Source organism: Poromitra crassiceps (assembly GCF_964638095.1).
Source record: "Poromitra crassiceps genome assembly, chromosome: 13".
Classification (NCBI taxonomy): Eukaryota; Metazoa; Chordata; class Actinopteri; order Beryciformes; family Melamphaidae; genus Poromitra; species Poromitra crassiceps.
This window is the reverse complement of record NC_139644.1, coordinates 7,202,897-7,230,396: the sequence shown is the minus strand read 5'-3', so window position 1 is coordinate 7,230,396 and position 27,500 is coordinate 7,202,897. Positions and strand designations below refer to the sequence as shown.

The window sequence follows — 27,500 nt, the reverse complement described above, 5'->3', positions numbered from 1 at the left end:
CTTTATTGTTTACATTCACAGAAATTTCTCAGAAATAAGCCTCATTCTTCAGCCAGACTTTGTTGTCATTGAACTTGTATTTATCACATTGTATCCTGGTTGTACCATGTATCAAATCTCATGGAGAGATAAGCAGATTGTCCCGTCGCTATTAAAGATTCATTAATCAAATCAATATGTAGGGGTATATCAATAGCCTATCAATAATCAATATCAATATTGATTTATTCAGAGTGATTTTAATGAACAAGTTTGTCACCAAGTGGAAAATAACGGCCAAATAATTGAGAGAAGGGAGGGAACTTGTTGTTGTTGTTGTTGTTGTTGTTGTTGTTGTTGTTGTTGTTGTTGTTGTTGTTGTTGCCAGCAATACATTTGCAATACCCATTCCTTTGGTTTGCATCTCGCTTGAATCACAAACTCACTTTAGAACATAATTTATAAAACACCAATAAGACTTGACACAGTTGACATGACAGGGTGTGTGATTACAGTGAATGGCCACTAGATGGAGACAAACGGCAAGGTAAAACTAAGTGAGTAGAATGACACGAAGAAGAGGCTGGGAGTTTGAAGGCGCTCATGTTGTTGAGAAGCTGATCGCTCGTCCGGTCTCGCTCTCTAAGCTCTTTGTCTGCCACCAGGAAGTGGCTTCAACCTTTTCCTTCAGTTTGCTGCAGGCCTTTTGGAAGCCCATCTGTTTCCCCCACTGCTCTCCAATTCACTGCTCTCCAATTCACTGCTCTCCAATTCACTGCTCTCCAATTCACTGCTTCTCCACTTGGGGCCGGAGTGGGAACCTCGCAGGGGGGTTGGGACCTCACAGGGGGTCGGTCGCACGATTGAATTTGGGGGGGTCGCCAGGTGATTTATAGGAGAGTCAATTTTGTCCTTTTTCTAAACAAAATACTAAATCGTTTTCAGCCTCTAGGGCTCCTCTGACAATGAAATGAAGTAATCTCAGAAGGAAAATCATTCTTTGGCTGGGACTGTTCATCTCTCTCATTTTTAAGGGGCCATGAGCCAAGCAAAAAGGGGAATAATTTAACACGTTCACTGCCTTGACGAGATATCTCGTCTTAAAAAATCCAACCGGTTGACTGCCAATGACGAGATATCTCGTCTTAAAAAAAAAAAAAAAAAAAATTGACGGTGGGACGTGGATCAACGCCCCCCACGTCTCCTATAAAAATATTGGAGCCACCGAACGTGTACAACCCATTCCACCGACCCACTAAGTGGCGACAGTGCTCTCCAGACTAGAAAAAGCCGAGCCAAAACTGCAGGGGAACGCGCGAGAAAACCATTCTCTCATACTGTAAAATGGATTGGCGAAAACGCTTTTCGCTTTCGCGCATTATCGCGCTGGGAGCTGGCGGTGGGGGATTGCAAATTTGCATAATAGATTATGCGTGCAACACACTTTGAAACACCCGCAGAAAGCCCACAATCGCACGCAGCTTCATTGCAGCTGAGCTCACAACCGAAACGACTCATGCAGACTCGCCCAAAGAGCAGCCGCCAGCAGCCAGGCAGCACAGACAGGCAGAGCCTCGCTTGTGACAAACGCTGCAAAGCCACAGAGACACACCCACGAGGGAGGAGTTTGAAGGAGAGGGGGGTTTCCTGCTGCTATGGAGGAAATTACTGTTCAAAACTATTGTTTAGATGTCTGACGTCTTACGCCAAAAATAAATGGTTTAAAGTGACTGTTCTATCGAATTTCACAAAAAGCCATTTATCTCAGAATAAATTTTCAGACGCTGAAAACCATGCTGTTTTCTACTGCTATGCCTACATAACTACTACTCTACAAATGAACTCTTTTAGACAGAGAAAGCACACATTATATTAGTTTCTTTTGAGATCATTTGTGTTCACAAAATCTTAGCAGAAAAGAATCCTCGGCTCTTGAAAGATGAGCCAGAATCCTCCAAAAAAAACCTTGGCAGAACCTACCTACAGTATTGAAAAAACGGCTGGCAGTGAATGTGTTAATTTCAACTATAATCACTATAATACAATGACAGAATAGGAAATAACAGAATGTATGACTATTTTGACCATGGGTTTCCTACATCTTTCTGGGACAAAATCTTATCGAATGGAGGTCCGTGGTCTAATTTGTGTAATGTGTGTTTTGGGGGGTCCTTGACATGAAACATGTTTGAGAACCACTGCTCTGAATGATATAGCACACACACACATGCACATACACACACATGCACACATGCACATACACACACGCACACACACACATGCACACACACACACACACACACACACATGCACATACACACATGCACATACACACATGCACATACACACATGCACGCACACACACACACATGCACATACACACATGCACACACACACATGCAGATACACACATGCACACATACACACATGCACACCACACACACATGCAGATACGATGGGGTGGGACCACAGTGTAAACACTCACCACTCTTGGACATGCCGACTTCGAGGCACTTCTGGAGCCGGCAGGCCTGGCAGCGGGTTCCTCGTCACCTTGTTGATGACGCAGACTTTGTCTCGGTGACACGTGTACACCATGTTCTTCTGGATGCTCCTCCGGAAGAAGCCCTGACACAGAGAGGGAGGGGGGGAGAGAAGGAGGCAGGGAGAGAGAGAGAGAGGCGGAGGGATGGAGAGAGGGGGGAGGGAGGGGGGGAGAGAGGAGAGAGAGAGGCGGAGGGATGGAGAGAGGGGGGGAGGGAGGGGGGAGAGAGGGGAGAGAGAGGCGGAGGGATGGAGAGAGGGGGGAGGGAGGGGGAGAGAGAAGAGAGGGGTAGGGGGCAGCACACAGGAGAGAGAGACATATTTCCAATATTTAAGATGCATATTATTCAAAACAAGAAAAGTATTGCTTCTACTAGCAGAACACCCGTCTGGCCATTGAGTCAGGCCTGGCTCACAGAGTTGGCATGCGGCCTCTCCCCTCTCTCCCCAGAGGGTTTTCATAGTTACAACTCAACTCAGCTGTGCTCCTCCACTCAGGTGAGCTCAATTCAGTAGCTAACGATTGGGCTCTCCGTGGTGCTGAACCTGTGTCGAGTCATTTTGGCCACCAATTAGCCATTTTTTGCCTCATTTAAATCAGCTCTAATGACCTAAGTCAAAAATCCGGCTCCGTTAGTTAGTTAGGTCACCAGCAGTGGTGCTCTTTACACTTCCTGGAAAATTCAGCCAGGTCAGACACACTTTCTGCTCGCTCACACACGCTCTCACACGCTCGCTCGCTCTCTCTCTCCCACTGTTCAAAGTCCACTCCTCTCCTTCTCCTCCCTTCTCTCTCCTCTCTCTCCTCTCCTCTCCTCTCTCTCTCTCTCTCTCTCTCCTCTCTCTCTCCTCTCTCTCTCTCTCTCTCCTCTCCTCTCTCTCTCTCTCTCTCTCCTCTCTCTCCTCTCTCCTCCTCTCTCTCTCTCTCCTCTCTCCTCTCTCTCCTCTCTCTCCTCTCTCAATTCAATTCAATTCAAAGGGCTTTATTGGCATGATAAGGGTGCATCTTACATTGCCAAAGCATACATTAGCAACACTTAGCAGTTACAAAGAGTCAAAAACAGAAAACAAGACATTTTGTTACCAGTAACATAAATCACAAAATCTGAAGATATTCAAAGAGGAAGACAGAAGAAAATTAAATGGAATGTGATAAAATAGAATATAATAGAAGACCCATTGTTGACCGGAATCTATTCAGAATAATAACAGAACAGTAATAACCAGGCAATTAAATGGTGATAGTGCAAAGTAGTGAGCAATTACACACTCCTCTCTCTCTCTCTCTCTCTCTCTCTCTCTCTCTCTCTCTCTCTCTCTCTCTCTCTCTCTCTCTCTCTCTCTCTCTCTCTCTCTCTCTCTCTCTCTCTCTCTCTCTCTCTCTCTCTCTCTCTCTCTCTCTCTCTCTCTTCACTCACTCACTTCACATTCTTATTCACAGTTATGTAGCCCCACCCAATTGACCCATTGTGTCACGACCAGTGTTGGGCAAGTTACTTTCAAAATGTATGATACTACATATTCCTAGTTACTTTCATTTAAAAGTAATAAGTTACTTTGCAATATTACTTACTGTGTGGAGTAACTCGTTACTTATTACACTATTTTGCATTACTTTTACCAAAACAACAGCAGCAGAATGAACCATCCCGAAAGATAATTTCAACCGCCTTGAAGTCAGTGGAAACAATCCAAAATTCTAAATGCTATTATTTTCCTTTGTTATTGCCATCTATAGTGGTTATTTGCATAAACACACAGTTTGATTAGGAAATTATTGTATCTTTTTTAATATTATGCGCCTTGATTTAATAAAATGTAACTCAATTTGTAACTTGAATTACTTGACAAAGTAACTGGTATAATATTACTAAAATCCTATAAGTAGTTATATATATAGTTATATCCTATACGTTATATTACTGAGTTACTGCTAAAAGTAATATATTACATGTAATATGTTACTTTTGTAATGAGTTACCCCCAACACTGGTCACAACACATATGAGTCAGAGTAGGTTTATGAGTCACAGGAAGTGCAAACACATTCAGAACTTCCAATTGTATTTACACTTCCTGTTAGTCTCTCAAGCCACACTGTCTCTTCTACATGAGGTGAATAGGATGAAGAAGCTACTATGAACAATTGTAGGGGGAGGACGCTTTGGCATATGTGTGTGTGTGTGTGTGTGTGTGTGTGTGTGTGTGTGTGTGTGTGTGTGTGTGTGTGTGTGCGTGCGTGCGTGTGGGATTAGATCAAACCAAAGAGGCTTACAGGGCCTAGGGGAAGTTTAAAGGTCATGAACCCTTAGCTGACATGACACACATAGCCTACACACGCTACACCCAGCCTCTCTTTCTCAACATCTCTTTCTCAATCGCTCTCACTTCTGTTTATATCTCTCGCACATTCATCTAAAATGTCATGTTCTGTTTAGATGTTCAAAATGTAACTTCATCAGATAGATGTTTTCATAGATGTCAGGTTTCAATACTGGCTTATCTGCTTGGTCTCTCTCTCTCTCTCTCTCTCTCTCTCTCAATTATCTATCATAATAATTAGCAATTGTATGTCATGTTAAAAAAAAGAACCTTACCTGAATTATACATTTTTACATTTGTTGTATTTGTTGTTTGTTTTGTTGTCTGCAATATTCAGTGTCAGTTAATTTATTCAACAGGGAGAAAAACATGAATTAAAATACTTCTGAGCCCTACTCAGCAAAAACGCTGGTTTTCAGAGGCTTCCTGTCCTGCAGTAAGAGGGAAAAGACGAAAAAGAAGAGAAACGGTTAAAGTGACAGATATTTAGAGGAAAAACAAGAGAACAGGCTGATAAAAATAGCGGGGACGCGTTCATTAATTTCAGCGAAAACCAAAACAAGGAAGTCAACCGCGCACGCCTTCTCATGACATAGTCAGCAACATTAGAAATGTCACTTGGTAGGAGACACTACTCGGCGACACTTGAAAGTGTCGACAAAGAGGGGGCACGGTGGTGCAGTGGTAAGCACTGTCGCCTCACAGCTAGAAGGTCCTGGGTTCGATTCCCACCTGGGACGCTGTGAGCGCTGAAGGAGTGCGTGCCCGTCCTCGAGTGCCACCGCCCGGGTGGGGTCGTCAAAAGGGCCGTTCTGTGCTGAGTTTGCATGTTCTCTGAATGAAAGTGTCGACAAAGACCTAATTTCTGTCGGCGACAGTTTCAAAAGTGTAGACAGACCAAGTATAAATTGGGCTTTTGCCTTGCTCAAGGCAAAACTCTACTTTAAAGTGTAACTTACCCCCAAACACTTTTTTTCAGCTTTTAACCAATATAGATGACTTTGGGGGTGGTGTGTGAAGAATTCTGGTCAAAATTTCCACATTTGAGACCAAACTGTTACCATTGTACCATTTGTATCATTGTCTGCTGCAAAAGTGCCCTCTATGGGTTGAACACTGCTTTTTTTTTTGCCCTCAAAACTGCACAAAATGTGGTACAACCTGACGTCACGTTGTACCCAAAGACTATGGGATTTCAAGATAGTTACTCCCCTACTCCCCCTGTACCCTTTCCCGGCTCCTCACAACTCCAAGCCTATTCCCATGATGTCACAAGCATTTTCCTACCAATATGGCGCTACAATACACACAGCTCATTGTCTGTTTGTGTCACTTGCAGGGGCGCCGCCAGGGATTTTGGGCCCCATGACAGGACATAGTATGGGCCCCACTGATGCCGGCGTCCGAAGGGCGCCTGCCGAAAAATTTGGGCTGTTTGAAGCTGATTTAGAGGATAATATCGCATTTTAAATTATATTAGGATAACACTGTAGTGTTGTCATTATTCAGTCTTAACCATCAATATTTGCTCCTTTTCTCAATCTCATCCCTGTTGAATCATCATACTCTCTCTCTGCTCTGAATACACCAGAGGGAACAAAGAAACACTATCAACTAATGACTAGAAAGAATATTGATACACATGTGGAGTCCAACAGGAGAGTGTTTAGCATGAGACTGTTGTGATATCATTATTCAGTCTTAATATCATTATGTTCTCCTTTTCTCATTGGCTGTCATTTGTGGGCTGCTTTTCCTTTCATATAATGGTCATTATGTAGACAAATAAATTGTGTTGATCCTTCTTATTTTTTTATTATTATTATTATTATTATTACTATTATTATTATTATTATTATTATTATTATTATTATTATTAGTATTACAAATAAATCCCCACAGACCCACTGCAATTGTGCCAACTACCATGTCATTCAACACAATGCTGCTGTGTGTGTCTCACCTCCTTCATCAGTTAGGAACGGCTTGCAAACAATTGTTTGCATTGATTAAATGTTCGCTAGACAGGAGGGAAATGTAAACACTCTGTGAAGTAAGCATATTTCACTAAGGTCTAACAGGGTAATTTCCAGTAGTTAAGAAAAGTTGAATAAATGTTCAGATGGCGCCGGACAGACTAGACCAGTGATACTCAACTGTGGCCCGCGATGGAATTGCAAAAAAAAAAAAAAAAAAATGTTTTTTTTTTTTTAGGGCCCCTGTCAGCTTCAAGGGCCCCTAGAATCGTCCTAGGTTTCCCCCCCTATATGGCGCCCCTGGTCACTTGACCTGTTAATCACCTGTTAATTGATTACAATCGCCTGTTATTTTCCTACCAACACCTATGTAACACAATACTATCAATAAATGCCACTATAATCATAAAAGGAAGGAAATTGCATTGTGTTGCTGTAAATCATTCCCAACATTTTTCATACTAAGGAGCCCTAATTTAGTTCACATTGTGGCAATGGACCCCCATATGATGAGATTTGGTCTCTCAGATGCAAATCTGATTTTTTTTTATGTAGCCTAGATGTGATTTTGTCCAGAATTCCATATATATTAGGTTGAGAGATAACAGAGAATCCTGGAATCCTCTCAAGGACCACTGGTGGTCACCGGACCCCACATTGAGAACCACTCAACCACTTTGATTGTGCAGAGAGAAGAGAGAGAGGACTCTTCTGTGCCCCTTTTTCACAAAAGCAGCCTACAGCCTAAAATGTATTTTCCTGGTTCACTTTTGACGGGGAGGAGAAGGCATGGTGAAGTGACACTCACCTCCGACTTATAGGCTACTGAGCTGCTGCTGCTGCTGCACTGACGCTGTGCCCCTGTCTGTGACAAGCGGCTTGTCCAGTCGTATGCAGCGGTTTGCGCAAACAGATGCGGGATTCCCGCAATCCTGTACCCAATTTTATACACTGAAGCCACTTCTTAACATGCAGTGGAATCCGTATTATAACCCGCTCCTAGCCGGTTGGCCTGCATGTTAAACAACAATTAGCCGGCCTCCGCGCGTGGTGGCACTTTACAAACCATTAATGTCCCATCATTATTTTCATGAATGGACGTAGCGTTAGTTACGTGGCTGGTTTATTTGGAAGAGAGCCAATTTAGGTGAGTAAACAACTAAAAGTTGAATCCCCCATCTGCCAGTTTAAAAATGCAACAAGAGAGATGATAGCAACACTGTTTCCATACAGGCCACCAGCGTTGGCTAGTTGTTGATATTTATAAAGATTTTGTAGCTCTCATAACTTTGTCTTGTGATGTTTTGGGGAAACTGCGGGGAAACTGTCATGGCGTCGATTTCCGGAAAAACTAGAACGACCGCAACGCGGACTTATGCCTCCGCCATTAGTTCATTCTACAGTCCAAATCGCCATTTGAGGCAAATTGGAAGAAATTCCATCAAGGCGCTCGTGAGATGTTGCGTTACAGAGCTTGAAAATTGGGTGTGTGAGAGGTCACAGTGACCTTGAACTTTGACCACCAAAATGTCCTTGAGTCCAAGTGAACATTTGAGGCAAATTCGAAGAAATTCCATCAAGACATTCCTGAGATATCGCGTTAACAAGCTTGAAAATGGCATTTGAGAGGTCACAGTGACATTGACCTTTGATAACCAAAATGGAATCAGTTCATCCTTGCGTCCAAGTCGATGTTTGAGCCAAATCAGAAGAAATTCTATCAAGCCGTTCTTGAGATATTGCGTTAACGGACTTGGGAATGGTGTTCATGAGGTCATAGTGACCTTGAAGTTTGACCACCAAAATGTAATCAGTTCATCCTTGAGTCCAAGTCGATGTTTGAGGCAAATTTGATGAAATTCCGTGAAGGCATTCCTGAGATATCGCGTTAACAAGCTTGAAAATGGCGTTTGAGAGGTCACAGTGACCTTGACCTTTGACCACCAAAATCTAATCAGATCATCCTTGAGTCTAAGTGGATGTTTAAGTCAAATTTTATGAAATTCCGTCAAGGCGTTCCTCAGATATCACGTTAACGAACCTCGTACGGACGTACGGACGGACGTACGGACGGACAACCCGGATCCATAATGCCTCCGGCCTGGCTATCGCGGGCAGAGCCTTAAAACTCCTGAGCTGAGCACAACCAAAGAGTATAGCGAGACATGAGGAGATGTCATTTCTTGGTTTTTACCATAGGTTTTTTCAAATAAGCAGCATGCCGTTTTGTCACATATCTGGGGGGGTATGTCCCCCTTTAAAGAATCTAAAATGTAAGATTGTTTGGATTTTGTTGAACACTTTTCTGGCCGCTGCATAATTCAATTTGTGTCATTTCATAACGTTGATTTATTTCCTTCTATTGTAAAAGGTGGAAAATAGTTTACAACAAAAAGCGAGTCCAAACGTTTGACTAGTAAGTGTTCTGATTAAGCAGCATGTGTAGCGTAGTGTATGTGTGTGTGTGTGTGTGTGTGTGTGTGTGTGTGTGTGTGTGTGTGGTTGCATGTGTGTGCGTGTGTGTGTGCGTGCGTGCATGCGCGCGTGTGTGTGTGTGTGTGTGTTTGTGTGTGTGTGTGTAGCTAGCATGTGGAGCAGCCTACCTTGCAGCCCTCACAGGCGCTGACCCCGTAGTGGTACCCTGAGGACTTGTCCTGGCAGACGAAACAGGGCTTGTAGACCCGTGGAGGAGGAGGCGGCGAGGGGGGGCTCGATATCAGCAGGTCCTCCCCAGAACTGGTACTGCCCGTCTCTATGGCTACAGGAGGAGACAGAGGGAGGGAGATTGACATCAATGAACTGGTACTGCCCGTCTCTATGGTTACAGGAGGAGACAGAGGGAGGGAGATTGACATCAATGAACTGGTACTGCCCGTCTCTATGGTTACAGGAGGAGACAGAGGGAGGGAGATTTACATCAATGAACTGGTACTGGGAATTTCCATTCCAGAACTATGTAAACAGTGAATATGCCAAAAGAAAGAAGAGAGTCTCGACTTTGATAGAAAAAGTTTGATTCTACTTTCATGCGTTCTTTAGTTATCGACACTTGAATGTAGGTAGTGTTCACTGAAGTGAAAACATCTCTCTCTCCCCATAAAGCTGAGAAAACCCCAGTCATATCCACACACTACTTCTTCTTCTGTCTAAAAGTGACAAAGGCATTAGTGACAGCCGATGAGACAGACCTCCAAACAAGATGGCTGCTGTATTGCATGGATCAGCTGTGAACGGCATGCCATATCAAGAGCACACCAGCCCCAAAACGCTCTATTTGGCACCTTGATAATGACGTCAGTGCTTCACAGACTTTCTTATCGGTGCATTACTTCACATTGCCTTTACATTGTGTCCAGTGGAACCCAAATGACAGAATATGCTCTTTTCCCTCCAAAGCTGAGAATACCTTGACAATAAATTGCTGTATTCCTGTTGCTAGTCTGGCTTATGGCCAATTTCCACTGCTGGTATCAACGCGGCCCCGCCCAGCTCGTCTCGCTTTTTTGTCTCATTCCACCGATCAAAAACGTGGACAGCCCGGGTTGAGTCGGGGTTGAGTCGTGCTGCTTTTGGTCCCTGCTCTGTTGAGGTTCTTCTAGCGCTGTGAACCCGGGTTCATACGGTGACGTGAAAACACTGCAGACGACTGATTGGTCAGGCAGAATCGTGTTTACTCTATCTACTGACTGTCAATGCAACGCTGCATACCAGTTTAGTGGGGCTTACCTTCTCTTCTGTTATGTTATTTCCATCAGTCTTTTGTGTTGCTGCCTTCATGCATGTGAGTTTGACTAACAACAAAGTGATATCCATTCTCCTGGCCGATTGTCACATTTGCCCATGTACAGTACACTGTAGGTCATTTAGAGGCACCAGTATTTCATGAACAGTTTAAAAGTTCTGTGTATACTATGGATTTAATTTTAACGTTATATGTTATAGCCTACTTCGGCTATGGGCGGAGGACAGATATGCGGTCGCTATGACGACCGGGTGTGGGCGGGGCAGATGACCAGCGGTGGAAGCAAAACGTCCATCGGGTTGAAACAAGTAGAGCCGAGTGGTGACGAGCTGTGCAGGGCAGTAAAATGTGGTGGAAATGAGCCATACGTCTCACTTGCCAGCCTCCCCTCCCTACCGTGAGGAGTCTGGCACCGCAGGTCTCCATAGTGGGATTGCGATGGGCGGCGCTTACCAGCAGTGCCCTTGGAAAATAGTTTCAAACAATCCAACTTGCCGTTTTCAGCATGTAGCAACGAGCTAGCGTGTAGGTTTCTGCCGTTAGCTTGCTAGCTAGTTAGCGTTGTTGTTTTCACTGCGGCGGCAGGGCATTTACTATTTACAGCGACACACAGGGAGGAGGGAGCGGAAACCGCTCTGATTGACATGGTCAGAGCCAATGACAGAGCTTGTAATAAGCCGGGAGCGGACATCCGGCAGCGACTGAAACAGTCGCTCCAATGGGAGAGCAGCTGTAGAGCAGGGGAGGGTTTATCCCAGTAGCCTGTTTCCATGCAGCCAGACTCCTCTCACGGTACAGAGGGGAGGCTGGCCAGCGAGACTAAGTCTGGTTTAACTGTCGCTGTTTTGAGTTTCAAATCTTACTGTTATGTGTTCCAGAAAGTTGCCTTTCAGAAATGTCTATAATGTTCCATTGATTATATTGATGAACTGTTTGTCCGTCTGTCAGAGATCTGCAGATGAATACATACTTAACACATACCAAAGTCATGTCCGGGATGTGATGGAGACCCAGCAGAGACAAGCTATGACCTATCTGAGGCCCCCGGCCCTTATATTAAGAAACCAGGTCTGACACTATATCACCTCCTCCACCACTCCCTCTGTCATCCTGCCTGCCTCGCACGCCTCTCACCTCTAACCTCTCTCTCTCACACACACACACACACACACACACACACACACACACACACACACACACACACACACACACACACACACACACACACACACACACACACACACACACACACACACACACACACACACACACACACACACACACACACACACACACACACACACACACACACCTCCCCCTGCTCTAGAAGCCATACCAGACATTCCACAATGAATGAGATTCAACTCCTCTCTACTGGCCTGCTCTGTTTACATAGAGAGAGAGAGCGAGAGAGAGAGTGAGAGAGATAGAGTGAGAGAGAGAGGGAGAGAGAGAGTGAGAGAGGGAGAGAGAGAGAGCGAGGGAGAGCGAGGGAGAGAGAGAGAGAGAAATATGACAAAAGATGAGAGAAAAGTGGGTGGAGTGGAGATATACAGTGAAGGATAGAGGTGTGTGTGTGTGTGTGTGCGTGTGTGTGTGTGTGTGTGTGTGTGTGTGTGTGTGTGTGTGTGTGTGTGTGTGTGTTAGCATGCAGTCGCACACATGCGTGCGTGCGTGTGTGTGTGTGTGTGTGTTGAAGAACTGAGTGGGGCTGACACCTTGATACAAATTATGTCTAAAACTCCTCTCTCTCTCCACTTCTCTCTCTCTCTCCACCTCTCTCTCCACTTCTCTCTCTCTCCACTTCTCTCTCTCTCTACACTTCTCTCTACCTCTCTCTCTCCACTTCTCTCTATCTCTACCTCTCTCTCTCCACTTCTCTCTCTACCTCTCTCTCTCTACCTCTCTCTCTTTCTCCACCTCTCTCTCTCCACTTATCTCGCTCTCTACCTCTCTCTCTACCTCTCTCTCCACTTCTCTCTCTCTGTCTCTCTCTCTCTCCACCTATCTCTCTCTACCTCTCTCTCTCTCCACCTATCTCTCTCTACCTCTCTCTCTCTCTCTCCACTTCTCTCTCTCTACCTCTCTCTCTCTCTCCACCTATCTCTCTCTACCTCTCTCTCTCTACCTCTCTCTCTCCACCTATCTCTCTCTACCTCTCTATCTCTCTCTCCACCTATCTCTCTCTACCTCTCTCTCCACTTCTCTCTATCTAGCTCTCTCCACTTCTCTCTCTCTCCATCTCTCTCTCTCTCTCCACTTCTCTCTCTCTACCTCTCTCTCCACTTCTCTCTCTCTACCTCTCTCTCTCTCCACCTATCTCTCTCTACCTCTCTCTCTCTCTACCTCTCTCTCTCTCTACCTCTCTCCACTTCTCTCTCTCTCCATCTCTCTCTCTCTACCTCTCTCTCTCCACTTCTCTCTCTCTACCTCTCTCTCTCTCCACCTATCTCTCTACCTCTCTCTCTCTCCACTTCTCTCTCACTACCTCTCTCCACTTCTCTCTCTCTCTCCACCTCTCTCTCTCTACCTCTCTCTCCATCTCTCTCTCTCTACCTCTCTCCACTTCTCTCTCTCTACCTCTCTCTCTCTCCACCTATCTCTCTACCTCTCTCTCTCTCCACTTCTCTCTCACTACCTCTCCACTTCTCTCTCTCTCCACCTCTCTCTCTCTACCTCTCTCCACTTCTCTCTCTCTCTCCACCTCTCTCTCTCTCCACTTCTCTCCCTACCTCTCTCTCTCTCTCCACTTCTCTCTCTCCACCTATCTCTCTCTACCTCTCTCTCTCTCTCTACCTCTCTCTCTCCACCTATCTCTCTCTCTCCACTTCTCTCTCTCTCTTCACCTATCTCTCTCTACCTCTCTCTCTCTCCACTTCTCTCTCTCAACCTATCTATCTCTACTTCTCTCTCTCTCTACCTCTCTCTCTCTCCACCTCTCTCTCTCTACCTCTCTCTCTCTCTCTCTACCTCTCTGTCTCTCTCTCTCCACCTCTCTCTCTCTATCTCCACCTCTCTCTCTCTATCTCCACCTCTCTCTCTCTCTCTCTCTCTCTCTCTCTCTCTCTCTCTCTCTCTCTCTCTCTCTCTCTCTCTCTCTCTCTCTCTCTCTCTCTCTCTCTCTCTCTCTCTCTCTCTCTGATATTTTAGGTCTGTTTTATGTACAGTAACCTGTCCCGCTTCCCTCTCTGTTGTGTGTTTCTGTGTTTCTGTGTGTGTGTGTGTGTGTGTGTGTGTGTGTGTGTGTGTGTGTATGTATGTATCTATGTATGTATGTATGTATGTTGATTGACAGCAAGCCAGCAACCCTTTGCGAAGACCTGACTCTGGTCATGACATGGGGATGACAATTTTGATGACAGGTGTTTTAACCAATCAGAATTCCATTGAGTTGTGGGGTTAGCCAATCACAATTAGTTGAGTTGTGGGTGGGATATTTCCAGGCATTTGCGAATACAAACCAACCAGGAGACGAGACGAAGCACAAAATATATAATATATGTCAAAATATAATATTTTCGCCATTTCCAGGCTAGCAACTGGGAACTTTACGCTTTGTTTACATGCAGTTCGGCACGAGATGCTCTATATTACTGCTGTGTGCTCGGAGGACCTTGCTTGTTGCTTTTCGGGGGGATGGGTTTTGTCATCAAGTTAACGTCATTGGTAAGTTTTTTTTAGGGCTGTCAGCGTTAACGTGTTAATCGCGCGCCGATCATAACGCGTTATTTTGTTTTAATCGCGTTAATCGCATGCCGCTATTTTGTCCCTTCGCGCACCCGTACTTGTAGTCAAGCAGTTCGGTTTCCTGTCTCCTGCTTGTGCAGGCGAGAACGACAGCAATACGCTTTTAAATGGCTCGTTTTACTTCCCAAATGGCACAGTGGATAAGTCGAGAGCCGTAGTTTGCGCCTTGTGTAAAACGGAATTAAAATATCACCGAAGTATCGAGTTTGAGGCGAGTGATCACCTAAAAGTAGCTAGCGGCCAGCTAGCAGCCAGCTAGTTAGCGCGAGACTCGGATGCGCGGGTCCTCTAACCACTGGGAGGTCGGCTCCAATGGCTTCACGCGATATACACGTTATCAATACACAGTTTCCAATACCGAGCCATTATTTACATGGAAATGCCAAAGTTTTTAGCCCAGATACAGCCTTCTTCGGCTGTGTCATTTTGGGTTTCGACTGCTCCACAGCGCCGCCGCCGGAAGTATCGGTTCTGGAGCGTTCTGGAGTGTTTACAATTATTGTGCATTTATTTTCTATTCAAGATGCATTTTGTAGACATTTTGTGACCTCCTGTCTACATTGCACTTCTATTGAATTGAAAATAAATCTAAAATTCAAGATCACAAAGTACATTTCTTTGCATTCATTTGATTCCCAATCACGACACACTGGTAATAATGATTAATATCTAATTAAAAATGCTTTGCAATGCAAAATATAGCATTTTAAACATGCGATACAAAGATGCGATTAATCGCAATTATGATTAATCGCGATTAAGAAAATTAATCGTTTGACAGCCCTAGTTTTTTTTTTTTTATTATTGCTGGTGGCAGCTGATGTCGGTGCGTGGGCAGGGGGAGTGATGTCAGTGCGTGGGCAGGGGGAGTTTTAGACCCGCCCGTGGGTTTTTGACTTCCTTGTGCTTTTAATGTCTTTCCGTGTATTGAGCTAATTGTTAAAACTGTGGTTGTTACTGACAGTCCGTCAGTAACACAGTTACAGGAATACTGTCTGTGTGCGTGTGCGTGTGCGTGTGCGTGTGCGTGTGTGTGTGTGTGTGAGTGTGCTAGCAGAGAACATGCACAGGAACAAAGAGCCGTGTGAAACAGGATGAAGATTCAGAGCAGTAGAGGCATCATCATCACACCTTTCTGGACCACACCTCTGAGAAGCACAGACGTGTGATGAACATGTGAACCTGCACAGCCCCCAACCCGCACCAAACATGCACAGCTTCCATGTAAGGAGGTATTCTAGGCTGAATGATATCATGACTGATCCTTTTGGCTGCATTAGTGACAGCATCATCACTCCTCAGGCTCTGGATCAGGGCCCCTGAGATCTTGGGCCCCTGAGCCCATCATCCATGAGTCTCAGTGGGACTAGAACCTGGAAAAACAGGTGCAAATGTAGCTGCGACCACATGTGCAAATTTCCAAAATGGCAGAGGGAGCCCACCCTGCTCTGCCTCTGCCACCTCTTTTAGCCAATAAGCCTCTTTCACATGACACCCAAAGCAGCCATTTTGTGTCGAAAAGGCAGTAAGTAACACAATATTGAAAAATGCCATATCATGCACTGACATAAATTGTATATAATGCGATTTATTTGTTTATTATTATTATTATTAAGAGACTAGCCTGAACATGTCTGACATCCCATGAGAGAGAGGCCAACACATGGTCTGCTTATGTTCAGGAAAGTCCAGGCTGGAACATATCAAGCCCACTCCAGAGGAGGAGAAGCTAACTAAAGCAGACTGTAACATCATCTCTTTACTCCAGAGGAGGAGAAGCTAACTAAAGCAGACTGTAACATCATCTCTTTACTCCAGAGGAGGAGAAGCTAACTAAAGCAGACTGTTACATCGTCTCTTTACTCCAGAGGAGAAGCTAACTAAAGCAGACTGTAACATTGTCTCTTTACTCCAGAGGAGGAGCGCTAACTAAAGCAGACTGTAACATCGTCTCTTTACTCCAGAGGAGGAGAAGCTAACTAAAGCAGACTGTAACATCGTCTCTTTACTCCAGAGGAGGAGAAGCTAACTAAAGCAGACTGTAACATTGTCTCTTTACTCCAGAGGAGAAGCTAACTAAAGCAGACTGTTACATTGTCTCTTTACTCCAGAGGAGGAGAAGCTAACTAAAGCAGACTGTTACATCGTCTCTTTACTCCAGAGGAGGAGAAGCTAACTAAAGCAGACTGTAACATTGTCTCTTTACTCCAGAGGAGGAGAAGCTAACTAAAGCAGACTGTAACATCATCTCTTTACTCCAGAGGAGGAGAAGCTAACTAAAGCAGACTGTTACACCATCTCTTTACTCCAGAGGAGGAGAAGCTAACTAAAGCAGACTGTAACATCATCTCTTTACTCCAGAGGAGGAGAAGCTAACTAAAGCAGACTGTTACACCATCTCTTTACTCCAGAGGAGGAGAAGCTAACTAAAGCAGACTGTAACATTGTCTCTTTACTCCAGAGGAGGAGCGCTAACTAAAGCAGACTGTAACATTGTCTCTTTACTCCAGAGGAGGAGAAGCTAACTAAAGCAGACTGTAACATTGTCTCTTTACTCCAGAGGAGGAGCGCTAACTAAAGCAGACTGTAACATTGTCTCTTTACTCCAGAGGAGGAGAAGCTAACTAAAGCAGACTGTAACATCGTCTCTTTACTCCAGAGGAGGAGAAGCTAACTAAAGCAGACTGTAACATTGTCTCTTTACTCCAGAGGAGGAGCGCTAACTAAAGCAGACTGTAACATTGTCTCTTTACTCCAGAGGAGGAGAAGCTAACTAAAGCAGACTGTAACATTGTCTCTTTACTCCAGAGGAGGAGAAGCTAACTAAAGCAGACTGTTACATCGTCTCTTTACTCCAGAGGAGGAGAAGCTAACTAAAGCAGACTGTAACATTGTCTCTTTACTCCAGAGGAGGAGCGCTAACTAAAGCAGACTGTTACATCGTCTCTTTACTCCAGAGGAGGAGAAGCTAACTAAAGCAGACTGTAACATCATCTCTTTACTCCAGAGGAGGAGAAGCTAACTAAAGCAGACTGTTACACCATCTCTTTACTCCAGAGGAGGAGAAGCTAACTAAAGCAGACTGTTACATCGTCTCTTTACTCCAGAGGAGGAGAAGCTAACTAAAGCAGACTGTAACATTGTCTCTTTACTCCAGAGGAGGAGAAGCTAACTAAAGCAGACTGTAACATCATCTCTTTACTCCAGAGGAGGAGAAGCTAACTAAAGCAGACTGTTACACCATCTCTTTACTCCAGAGGAGGAGAAGCTAACTAAAGCAGACTGTTACATCGTCTCTTTACTCCAGAGGAGGAGAAGCTAACTAAAGCAGACTGTAACATCGTCTCTTTACTCCAGAGGAGGAGAAGCTAACTAAAGCAGACTGTAACATTGTCTCTTTACTCCAGAGGAGGAGCGCTAACTAAAGCAGACTGTTACACCATCTCTTTACTCCAGAGGAGCAGTGCTAACTAAAGCAGACTGTTACATCGTCTCTTTACTCCAGAGGAGGAGAAGCTAACTAAAGCAGACTGTTACATCGTCTCTTTACTCCAGAGGAGGAGAAGCTAACTAAAGCAGACTGTAACATCGTCTCTTTACTCCAGAGGAGGAGAAGCTAACTAAAGCAGACTGTAACATTGTCTCTTTACTCCAGAGGAGGAGCGCTAACTAAAGCAGACTGTTACATCGTCTCTTTACTCCAGAGGAGGAGAAGCTAACTAAAGCAGACTGTAACATTGTCTCTTTACTCCAGAGGAGAAGCTAACTAAAGGAGACTGTTACATCGTCTCTTTACTCCAGAGGAGCAGTGCTAACTAAAGCAGACTGTTACACCATCTCTTTACTCCAGAGGAGCAGTGCTAACTAAAGCAGACTGTAACATAATCTCTTTACTCCAGAGGAGAAGCTAACTAAAGGAGACTGTTACATCGTCTCTTTACTCCAGAGGAGCAGTGCTAACTAAAGCAGACTGTTACACCATCTCTTTACTCCAGAGGAGCAGTGCTAACTAAAGCAGACTGTTACACCATCTCTTTACTCCAGAGGAGCAGTGCTAACTAAAGCAGACTGTAACATAATCTCTTTACTCCAGAGGAGAAGCTAACTAAAGGAGACTGTTACATCGTCTCTTTACTCCAGAGGAGCAGCGCTAACTAAAGCAGACTGTAACATCGTCTCTTTACTCCAGAGGAGAAGCTAACTAAAGCAGACTGTAACATTGTCTCTTTACTCCAGAGGAGGAGAAGCTAACTAAAGCAGACTGTAACATTGTCTCTTTACTCCAGAGGAGGAGAAGCTAACTAAAGCAGACTGTTACATCGTCTCTTTAATCCAGAGGAGAAGCTAACTAAAGCAGACTGTAACATTGTCTCTTTACTCCAGAGGAGGAGAAGCTAACTAAAGCAGACTGTTACATTGTCTCTTTACTCCAGAAGAGGAGAAGCTAACTAAAGCAGACTGTTACATCGTCTCTTTACTCCAGAAGAGGAGAAGCTAACTAAAGCAGACTGTTACATCGTCTCTTTAATCCAGAGGAGGAGAAGCTAACTAAAGCAGACTGTTACATCGTCTCTTTACTCCAGAGGAGGAGAAGCTAACTAAAGCAGACTGTAACATTGTCTCTTTACTCCAGAAGAGGAGAAGCTAACTAAAGCAGACTGTTACATCGTCTCTTTAATCCAGAGGAGAAGCTAACTAAAGCAGACTGTAACATTGTCTCTTTACTCCAGAAGAGGAGAAGCTAACTAAAGCAGACTGTAACATTGTCTCTTTACTCCAGAGGAGAAGCTAACTAAAGCAGACTGTAACATTGTCTCTTTACTCCAGAGGAGGAGAAGCTAACTAAAGCAGACTGTTACATTGTCTCTTTACTCCAGAGGAGGAGAAGCTAACTAAAGCAGACTGTTACATCGTCTCTTTACTCCAGAGGAGGAGAAGCTAACTAAAGCAGACTGTTACATCGTCTCTTTACTCCAGAGGAGCAGCGCTAACTAAAGCAGACTGTTACATCGTCTCTTTACTCCAGAGGAGGAGAAGCTAACTAAAGCAGACTGTTACATCGTCTCTTTACTCCAGAGGAGCAGCGCTAACTAAAGCAGACTGTAACATCGTCTCTTTACTCCAGAGGAGAAGCTAACTAAAGCAGACTGTTACATCGTCTCTTTACTCCAGAGGAGAAGCTAACTAAAGCAGACTGTTACATCGTCTCTTTACTCCAGAGGAGGAGCGCTAACTAAAGCAGACTGTAACATCGTCTCTTTACTCCAGAGGAGGAGAAGCTAACTAAAGCAGACTGTTACATCGTCTCTTTACTCCAGAGGAGGAGAAGCTAACTAAAGCAGACTGTTACATTGTCTCTTTACTCCAGAGGAGGAGAAGCTAACTAAAGCAGACTGTTACATTGTCTCTTTACTCCAGAGGAGGAGAAGCTAACTAAAGCAGACTGTTACATCGTCTCTTTACTCCAGAGGAGGAGAAGCTAACTAAAGCAGACTGTTACATTGTCTCTTTACTCCAGAGGAGGAGCGCTAACTAAAGCAGACTGTAACATCGTCTCTTTACTCCAGAGGAGGAGAAGCTAACTAAAGCAGACTGTTACATCGTCTCTTTACTCCAGAGGAGGAGAAGCTAACTAAAGCAGACTGTAACATTGTCTCTTTACTCCAGAGGAGAAGCTAACTAAAGCAGACTGTTACATTGTCTCTTTACTCCAGAGGAGGAGAAGCTAACTAAAGCAGACTGTTACATCGTCTCTTTACTCCAGAGGAGGAGAAGCTAACTAAAGCAGACTGTAACATTGTCTCTTTACTCCAGAGGAGGAGAAGCTAACTAAAGCAGACTGTAACATCATCTCTTTACTCCAGAGGAGGAGAAGCTAACTAAAGCAGACTGTTACACCATCTCTTTACTCCAGAGGAGGAGAAGCTAACTAAAGCAGACTGTAACATCATCTCTTTACTCCAGAGGAGGAGAAGCTAACTAAAGCAGACTGTTACACCATCTCTTTACTCCAGAGGAGGAGAAGCTAACTAAAGCAGACTGTTACACCATCTCTTTACTCCAGAGGAGGAGAAGCTAACTAAAGCAGACTGTAACATTGTCTCTTTACTCCAGAGGAGGAGCGCTAACTAAAGCAGACTGTAACATTGTCTCTTTACTCCAGAGGAGGAGAAGCTAACTAAAGCAGACTGTAACATTGTCTCTTTACTCCAGAGGAGGAGCGCTAACTAAAGCAGACTGTAACATTGTCTCTTTACTCCAGAGGAGGAGAAGCTAACTAAAGCAGACTGTAACATCGTCTCTTTACTCCAGAGGAGGAGAAGCTAACTAAAGCAGACTGTAACATTGTCTCTTTACTCCAGAGGAGGAGCGCTAACTAAAGCAGACTGTAACATTGTCTCTTTACTCCAGAGGAGGAGAAGCTAACTAAAGCAGACTGTAACATTGTCTCTTTACTCCAGAGGAGGAGAAGCTAACTAAAGCAGACTGTTACATCGTCTCTTTACTCCAGAGGAGGAGAAGCTAACTAAAGCAGACTGTAACATTGTCTCTTTACTCCAGAGGAGGAGCGCTAACTAAAGCAGACTGTTACATCGTCTCTTTACTCCAGAGGAGGAGAAGCTAACTAAAGCAGACTGTAACATCATCTCTTTACTCCAGAGGAGGAGAAGCTAACTAAAGCAGACTGTTACACCATCTCTTTACTCCAGAGGAGGAGAAGCTAACTAAAGCAGACTGTTACATCGTCTCTTTACTCCAGAGGAGGAGAAGCTAACTAAAGCAGACTGTAACATCGTCTCTTTACTCCAGAGGAGGAGAAGCTAACTAAAGCAGACTGTAACATTGTCTCTTTACTCCAGAGGAGGAGCGCTAACTAAAGCAGACTGTTACACCATCTCTTTACTCCAGAGGAGCAGTGCTAACTAAAGCAGACTGTTACATCGTCTCTTTACTCCAGAGGAGGAGAAGCTAACTAAAGCAGACTGTTACATCGTCTCTTTACTCCAGAGGAGGAGAAGCTAACTAAAGCAGACTGTAACATCGTCTCTTTACTCCAGAGGAGGAGAAGCTAACTAAAGCAGACTGTAACATTGTCTCTTTACTCCAGAGGAGGAGCGCTAACTAAAGCAGACTGTTACATCGTCTCTTTACTCCAGAGGAGGAGAAGCTAACTAAAGCAGACTGTAACATTGTCTCTTTACTCCAGAGGAGAAGCTAACTAAAGGAGACTGTTACATCGTCTCTTTACTCCAGAGGAGCAGTGCTAACTAAAGCAGACTGTTACACCATCTCTTTACTCCAGAGGAGCAGTGCTAACTAAAGCAGACTGTAACATAATCTCTTTACTCCAGAGGAGAAGCTAACTAAAGGAGACTGTTACATCGTCTCTTTACTCCAGAGGAGCAGTGCTAACTAAAGCAGACTGTTACACCATCTCTTTACTCCAGAGGAGCAGTGCTAACTAAAGCAGACTGTTACACCATCTCTTTACTCCAGAGGAGCAGTGCTAACTAAAGCAGACTGTAACATAATCTCTTTACTCCAGAGGAGAAGCTAACTAAAGGAGACTGTTACATCGTCTCTTTACTCCAGAGGAGCAGCGCTAACTAAAGCAGACTGTAACATCGTCTCTTTACTCCAGAGGAGAAGCTAACTAAAGCAGACTGTAACATTGTCTCTTTACTCCAGAGGAGGAGAAGCTAACTAAAGCAGACTGTAACATTGTCTCTTTACTCCAGAGGAGGAGAAGCTAACTAAAGCAGACTGTTACATCGTCTCTTTAATCCAGAGGAGAAGCTAACTAAAGCAGACTGTAACATTGTCTCTTTACTCCAGAGGAGGAGAAGCTAACTAAAGCAGACTGTTACATTGTCTCTTTACTCCAGAAGAGGAGAAGCTAACTAAAGCAGACTGTTACATCGTCTCTTTACTCCAGAAGAGGAGAAGCTAACTAAAGCAGACTGTTACATCGTCTCTTTAATCCAGAGGAGGAGAAGCTAACTAAAGCAGACTGTTACATTGTCTCTTTACTCCAGAGGAGAAGCTAACTAAAGCAGACTGTAACATCATCTCTTTACTCCAGAGGAGGAGAAGCTAACTAAAGCAGACTGTTACATCATCTCTTTACTCCAGAGGAGGAGAAGCTAACTAAAGCAGACTGTAACATTGTCTCTTTACTCCAGAGGAGGAGAAGCTAACTAAAGCAGACTGTTACATCGTCTCTTTACTCCAGAGGAGGAGAAGCTAACTAAAGCAGACTGTAACATTGTCTCTTTACTCCAGAAGAGGAGAAGCTAACTAAAGCAGACTGTTACATCGTCTCTTTAATCCAGAGGAGAAGCTAACTAAAGCAGACTGTAACATTGTCTCTTTACTCCAGAGGAGGAGAAGCTAACTAAAGCAGACTGTAACATTGTCTCTTTAATCCAGAGGAGAAGCTAACTAAAGCAGACTGTAACATCATCTCTTTACTCCAGAGGAGGAGAAGCTAACTAAAGCAGACTGTAACATTGTCTCTTTACTCCAGAGGAGGAGAAGCTAACTAAAGCAGACTGTTACATCGTCTCTTTACTCCAGAGGAGGAGAAGCTAACTAAAGCAGACTGTAACATTGTCTCTTTACTCCAGAAGAGGAGAAGCTAACTAAAGCAGACTGTTACATCGTCTCTTTAATCCAGAGGAGAAGCTAACTAAAGCAGACTGTAACATTGTCTCTTTACTCCAGAAGAGGAGAAGCTAACTAAAGCAGACTGTAACATTGTCTCTTTACTCCAGAGGAGAAGCTAACTAAAGCAGACTGTAACATTGTCTCTTTACTCCAGAGGAGGAGAAGCTAACTAAAGCAGACTGTAACATTGTCTCTTTACTCCAGAGGAGGAGAAGCTAACTAAAGCAGACTGTTACATCGTCTCTTTACTCCAGAGGAGCAGCGCTAACTAAAGCAGACTGTTACATCGTCTCTTTACTCCAGAGGAGGAGAAGCTAACTAAAGCAGACTGTTACATCGTCTCTTTACTCCAGAGGAGCAGCGCTAACTAAAGCAGACTGTAACATCGTCTCTTTACTCCAGAGGAGAAGCTAACTAAAGCAGACTGTTACATCGTCTCTTTACTCCAGAGGAGAAGCTAACTAAAGCAGACTGTTACATCGTCTCTTTACTCCAGAGGAGGAGCGCTAACTAAAGCAGACTGTAACATCGTCTCTTTACTCCAGAGGAGGAGAAGCTAACTAAAGCAGACTGTTACATCGTCTCTTTACTCCAGAGGAGGAGAAGCTAACTAAAGCAGACTGTTACATTGTCTCTTTACTCCAGAGGAGGAGAAGCTAACTAAAGCAGACTGTTACATTGTCTCTTTACTCCAGAGGAGGAGAAGCTAACTAAAGCAGACTGTTACATCGTCTCTTTACTCCAGAGGAGGAGAAGCTAACTAAAGCAGACTGTTACATTGTCTCTTTACTCCAGAGGAGGAGCGCTAACTAAAGCAGACTGTAACATCGTCTCTTTACTCCAGAGGAGGAGAAGCTAACTAAAGCAGACTGTTACATCGTCTCTTTACTCCAGAGGAGGAGAAGCTAACTAAAGCAGACTGTAACATTGTCTCTTTACTCCAGAGGAGGAGAAGCTAACTAAAGCAGACTGTAACATTGTCTCTTTACTCCAGAGGAGGAGAAGCTAACTAAAGCAGACTGTTACATCGTCTCTTTACTCCAGAGGAGCAGCGCTAACTAAAGCAGACTGTAACATCGTCTCTTTACTCCAGAGGAGAAGCTAACTAAAGCAGACTGTTACATCGTCTCTTTACTCCAGAGGAGAAGCTAACTAAAGCAGACTGTTACATCGTCTCTTTACTCCAGAGGAGGAGCGCTAACTAAAGCAGACTGTAACATCGTCTCTTTACTCCAGAGGAGGAGAAGCTAACTAAAGCAGACTGTTACATTGTCTCTTTACTCCAGAGGAGGAGAAGCTAACTAAAGCAGACTGTTACATTGTCTCTTTACTCCAGAGGAGCAGTGCTAACTAAAGCAGACTGTAACATCATCTCTTTACTCCAGAGGAGAAGCTAACTAAAGCAGACTGTTACATCGTCTCTTTACTCCAGAGGAGCAGCGCTAACTAAAGCAGACTGTAACATCGTCTCTTTACTCCAGAGGAGAAGCTAACTAAAGCAGACTGTTACATCGTCTCTTTACTCCAGAGGAGAAGCTAACTAAAGCAGACTGTTACATCGTCTCTTTACTCCAGAGGAGCAGCGCTAACTAAAGCAGACTGTTACATCGTCTCTTTACTCCAGAGGAGGAGCGCTAACTAAAGCAGACTGTTACATCGTCTCTTTGTTGAACAAAACGTTTCATTTGAACACGCTGTGAAGACTACAGCCCGCGCTCAACTAGCATGTCTGTTCTGCGCCTGCATGACAACTCATTCATGAAACAAAGCAGTGTTTGGTAGCATATACCTTATTCCATTGATGTAACTCACGTAGGGCACGCCCACCAGCTCTCAAGTGACAGCCTATGTAAGAGCAGCGTTTATAGGAAGCTAGCCACCATTAGCATTACCTGTATTGTTCCTGTTGTGTTCGGATGGTGACCTGCGTTACACATGGCTGTAGTAATGACAGCAATAAAGTCCCCGTGGTTTGTTTCTATCTCTACCGTCCACAGACGTGACGGGAGCGAGACGGAGGATACTTTAGCAGCACAGGAGATGTGTGGATAGTTAGGAGAGACAGGTGAAACTTTCTGACAGCTCCTCACAGCAAAGTCTGTTCACCTTGTTTTTTCTTTTGTTTATTATTACAGGCATTAACGGCAGCATAACGGCATTTAAGAAAACACGAAAATAGTGATGTGATGTGATATAAGTGATGTAATGCCAACAGGCTTATAAGAAGACTGCTAGTCTAGTCTAATCTAATCTAATCTAGTCCAGTTTAGTCATGTTTATTTATACCAAACATGTCTCAGGTCTTTTAACATCTTCAAGCTATAACCATGATAGCCCTGGGCCATGTCTTTGTTTCCCAGGATCGTAATCCTCAATCTTCCCAGGAGCTGTGTCTCTCTGGTGCTTTAGTCAACACCTTCTTAGCTCAGGTTATTTACGCCACTGGCCTTTTCCTCTTTCCCACAGCAGCACACAGGTTAACCCTGTTAACCCTGGGCTAAAGTCTCAAATCCTGTCCCAGCCATTCAACCTGTCTGAGCAGGACAGGCAGGTTACAGAGGTCCTCCTCCTGCACTGAGAAGCTTCTTCCCTGCAGCTCTGGGTCAAATCTGCTGGAAGAAGCTGTTATTTAACTGGTCTCTGCATGGCCTCCTGCCAGAGATGAGTCCCTGGCCAGACGACATCTTGAATCACTATACTGGGCGCTCTCAGTCTCCTCCCGAAATAGGACTTAAGATCTTAAGCATGATTTTCTAAGAAACGCTGTTGAGCCCTGCAGCGTCTCCAAAGTCCAGCCACTGGTGCAGGTGCTTTCTAGGATGTGGAAATATGGACGCAGTAGGTTTTCGGATTTGTCCGGTAAAAGACATTATTTAGCAGACTGCTGTGTCCCTCCCGCTCAGAGGCACGCAGGCAGCGCACGCTCGCCTGGCGTTGACTCAGTCTAGGGGCTGTAGCTCAGGAGGGTCGTCCACTAATCGCTTTGGATAAAAGAGGTCGGTGGTTTGATTCCCGGCTCCTCCAGTCTGCATGTCGAAGTGTCCTTGGGCAAGACACTGAACCCCAAATTGCTCCCGTTGGTGTGCCAGCACCCTGCGTGGTAACCTGCCGCCATCGGTGTGTGAATGGGTGAATGTACCTACTGACTGTAAAGCGCTTTGGATAAAAGCGCTATATAAATGCAGGCCATTTACCATTTACCAGTCCAGTCCCTCACCCCTGACACGCCCACTTTCCAACGGTCAAATCAAACTCCTCCGCACGCTATGTCCCGCCTCTCTACCCTCTGTCTCACTCAGAATACGTCACGGTGAGGAATCACATAGCCTGGGAATGTCATTTCAGCTGGATGGTGAGGTTCTCCTCTCATCAGCTGGATGGTGAGGTTCTCCTCTCATCAGCTGGATGGTGAGGTTCTCCTCTCATCAGCTGGATGGTGAGGTTCTCCTCTCATCAGCTGGATGGTGAGGTTCTCATCTCGTCAGCTGGATGGTGAGGTTCTCATCTCATCAGCTGGATGGTGAGGTACTCATCTCATCAGCTGGATGGTGAGGTTCTCCTCTCATCAGCTGGATGGTGAGGTTCTCATCTCATCAGCTGGATGGTGAGGTTCTCCTCTCATCACTAATGATGGGAGGATCTGCTAATGCAACGTCACCGCAGTTGAAAGACAAAGTCTGACTGTGCCGGACTCTGTTCATTTCTGAGCCACAATGAACCAATCCTAAGTCCCGCCCCCATAGTGACTGTTGCTAGGTAGGTTTAGTCTGTCTGGGGCCAAAAACCTGATCTGGTCATCTGGTCAAACAAAAGTGTAAACGGCTGTTGCATTCTTTCCTGTGCTCCAAAAAACTATTCTGCTATGAAAACAGGGCATCGTAGTAATGTCAATAAATGTGATGCGAGTTATCTACTATGTAGCTACATAATAAAACTAACTTATATAAATACTGCACACACAAAGCGTAAACACCGCTGGATCTGGGGCGGCTCTTAAAAGAGGAAGACCCGAGCATCCACCAATGGAAAGCCTGCAGCCGACAGTCAAACAAGAGTGTCAAACAAACTTTAATATTAGTGTTAATATTAGTATTCAAGACCAGTCTTACTCAAGACCACATTTTGATGGTCTCGGTCTCGTGTCGGACTCGCCCTCCCTCGGTGTCGGTCTCGGACAAGCCGGACTCGGGATTGTATATGAAGATCAGTCGAGACCACAACTGCAGTGACATCATGACCTGCCTGTGTTGTCCCGTTTGTATTATACGTTTGCTGTGATTGGCTGTAAAAATCACCCCTTCAATTGCAACCAATCACTTTGCAATTTGAAAGTGTTCTCACTGAACACTGTCTCCCATGTGCCAATGAAGACAACACAAGGAGACACAGCATGGGAGAGTGCAGTGGCTGCAGAGATGTCGTCCAAATCATCTGTCATACAATTCACTTTAAATACAAACCACAAAGAGTGTCTTTCCTAAACGAGTGGGTCATTCTGCCCACTTTCCAAAGCTCACTGATAT

General features: G+C 44.6%; 1 protein-coding gene and 1 long non-coding RNA gene across 2 annotated transcripts in view; both read right to left on the bottom strand.

Annotated features, from left to right (window-relative positions):
- The window catches only part of LOC310787434, a 755,777-nt gene that overhangs the window by 520,607 nt on the left and 207,670 nt on the right, over positions 1-27,500 (bottom strand). The window lies entirely within an intron of this gene.
- rarab (retinoic acid receptor, alpha b) overlaps positions 1-27,500 on the bottom strand; it is a gene marked incomplete at its 3' end in the record, with an annotated part of 69,518 nt that overhangs the window by 22,061 nt on the left and 19,957 nt on the right. Inside the window, 3 exon segments of the mRNA XM_083649279.1 lie at positions 2,465-2,519; positions 2,521-2,607; positions 9,425-9,579. Coding sequence (XP_083505405.1) covers positions 2,465-2,519; positions 2,521-2,607; positions 9,425-9,579 — 297 coding nt within the window.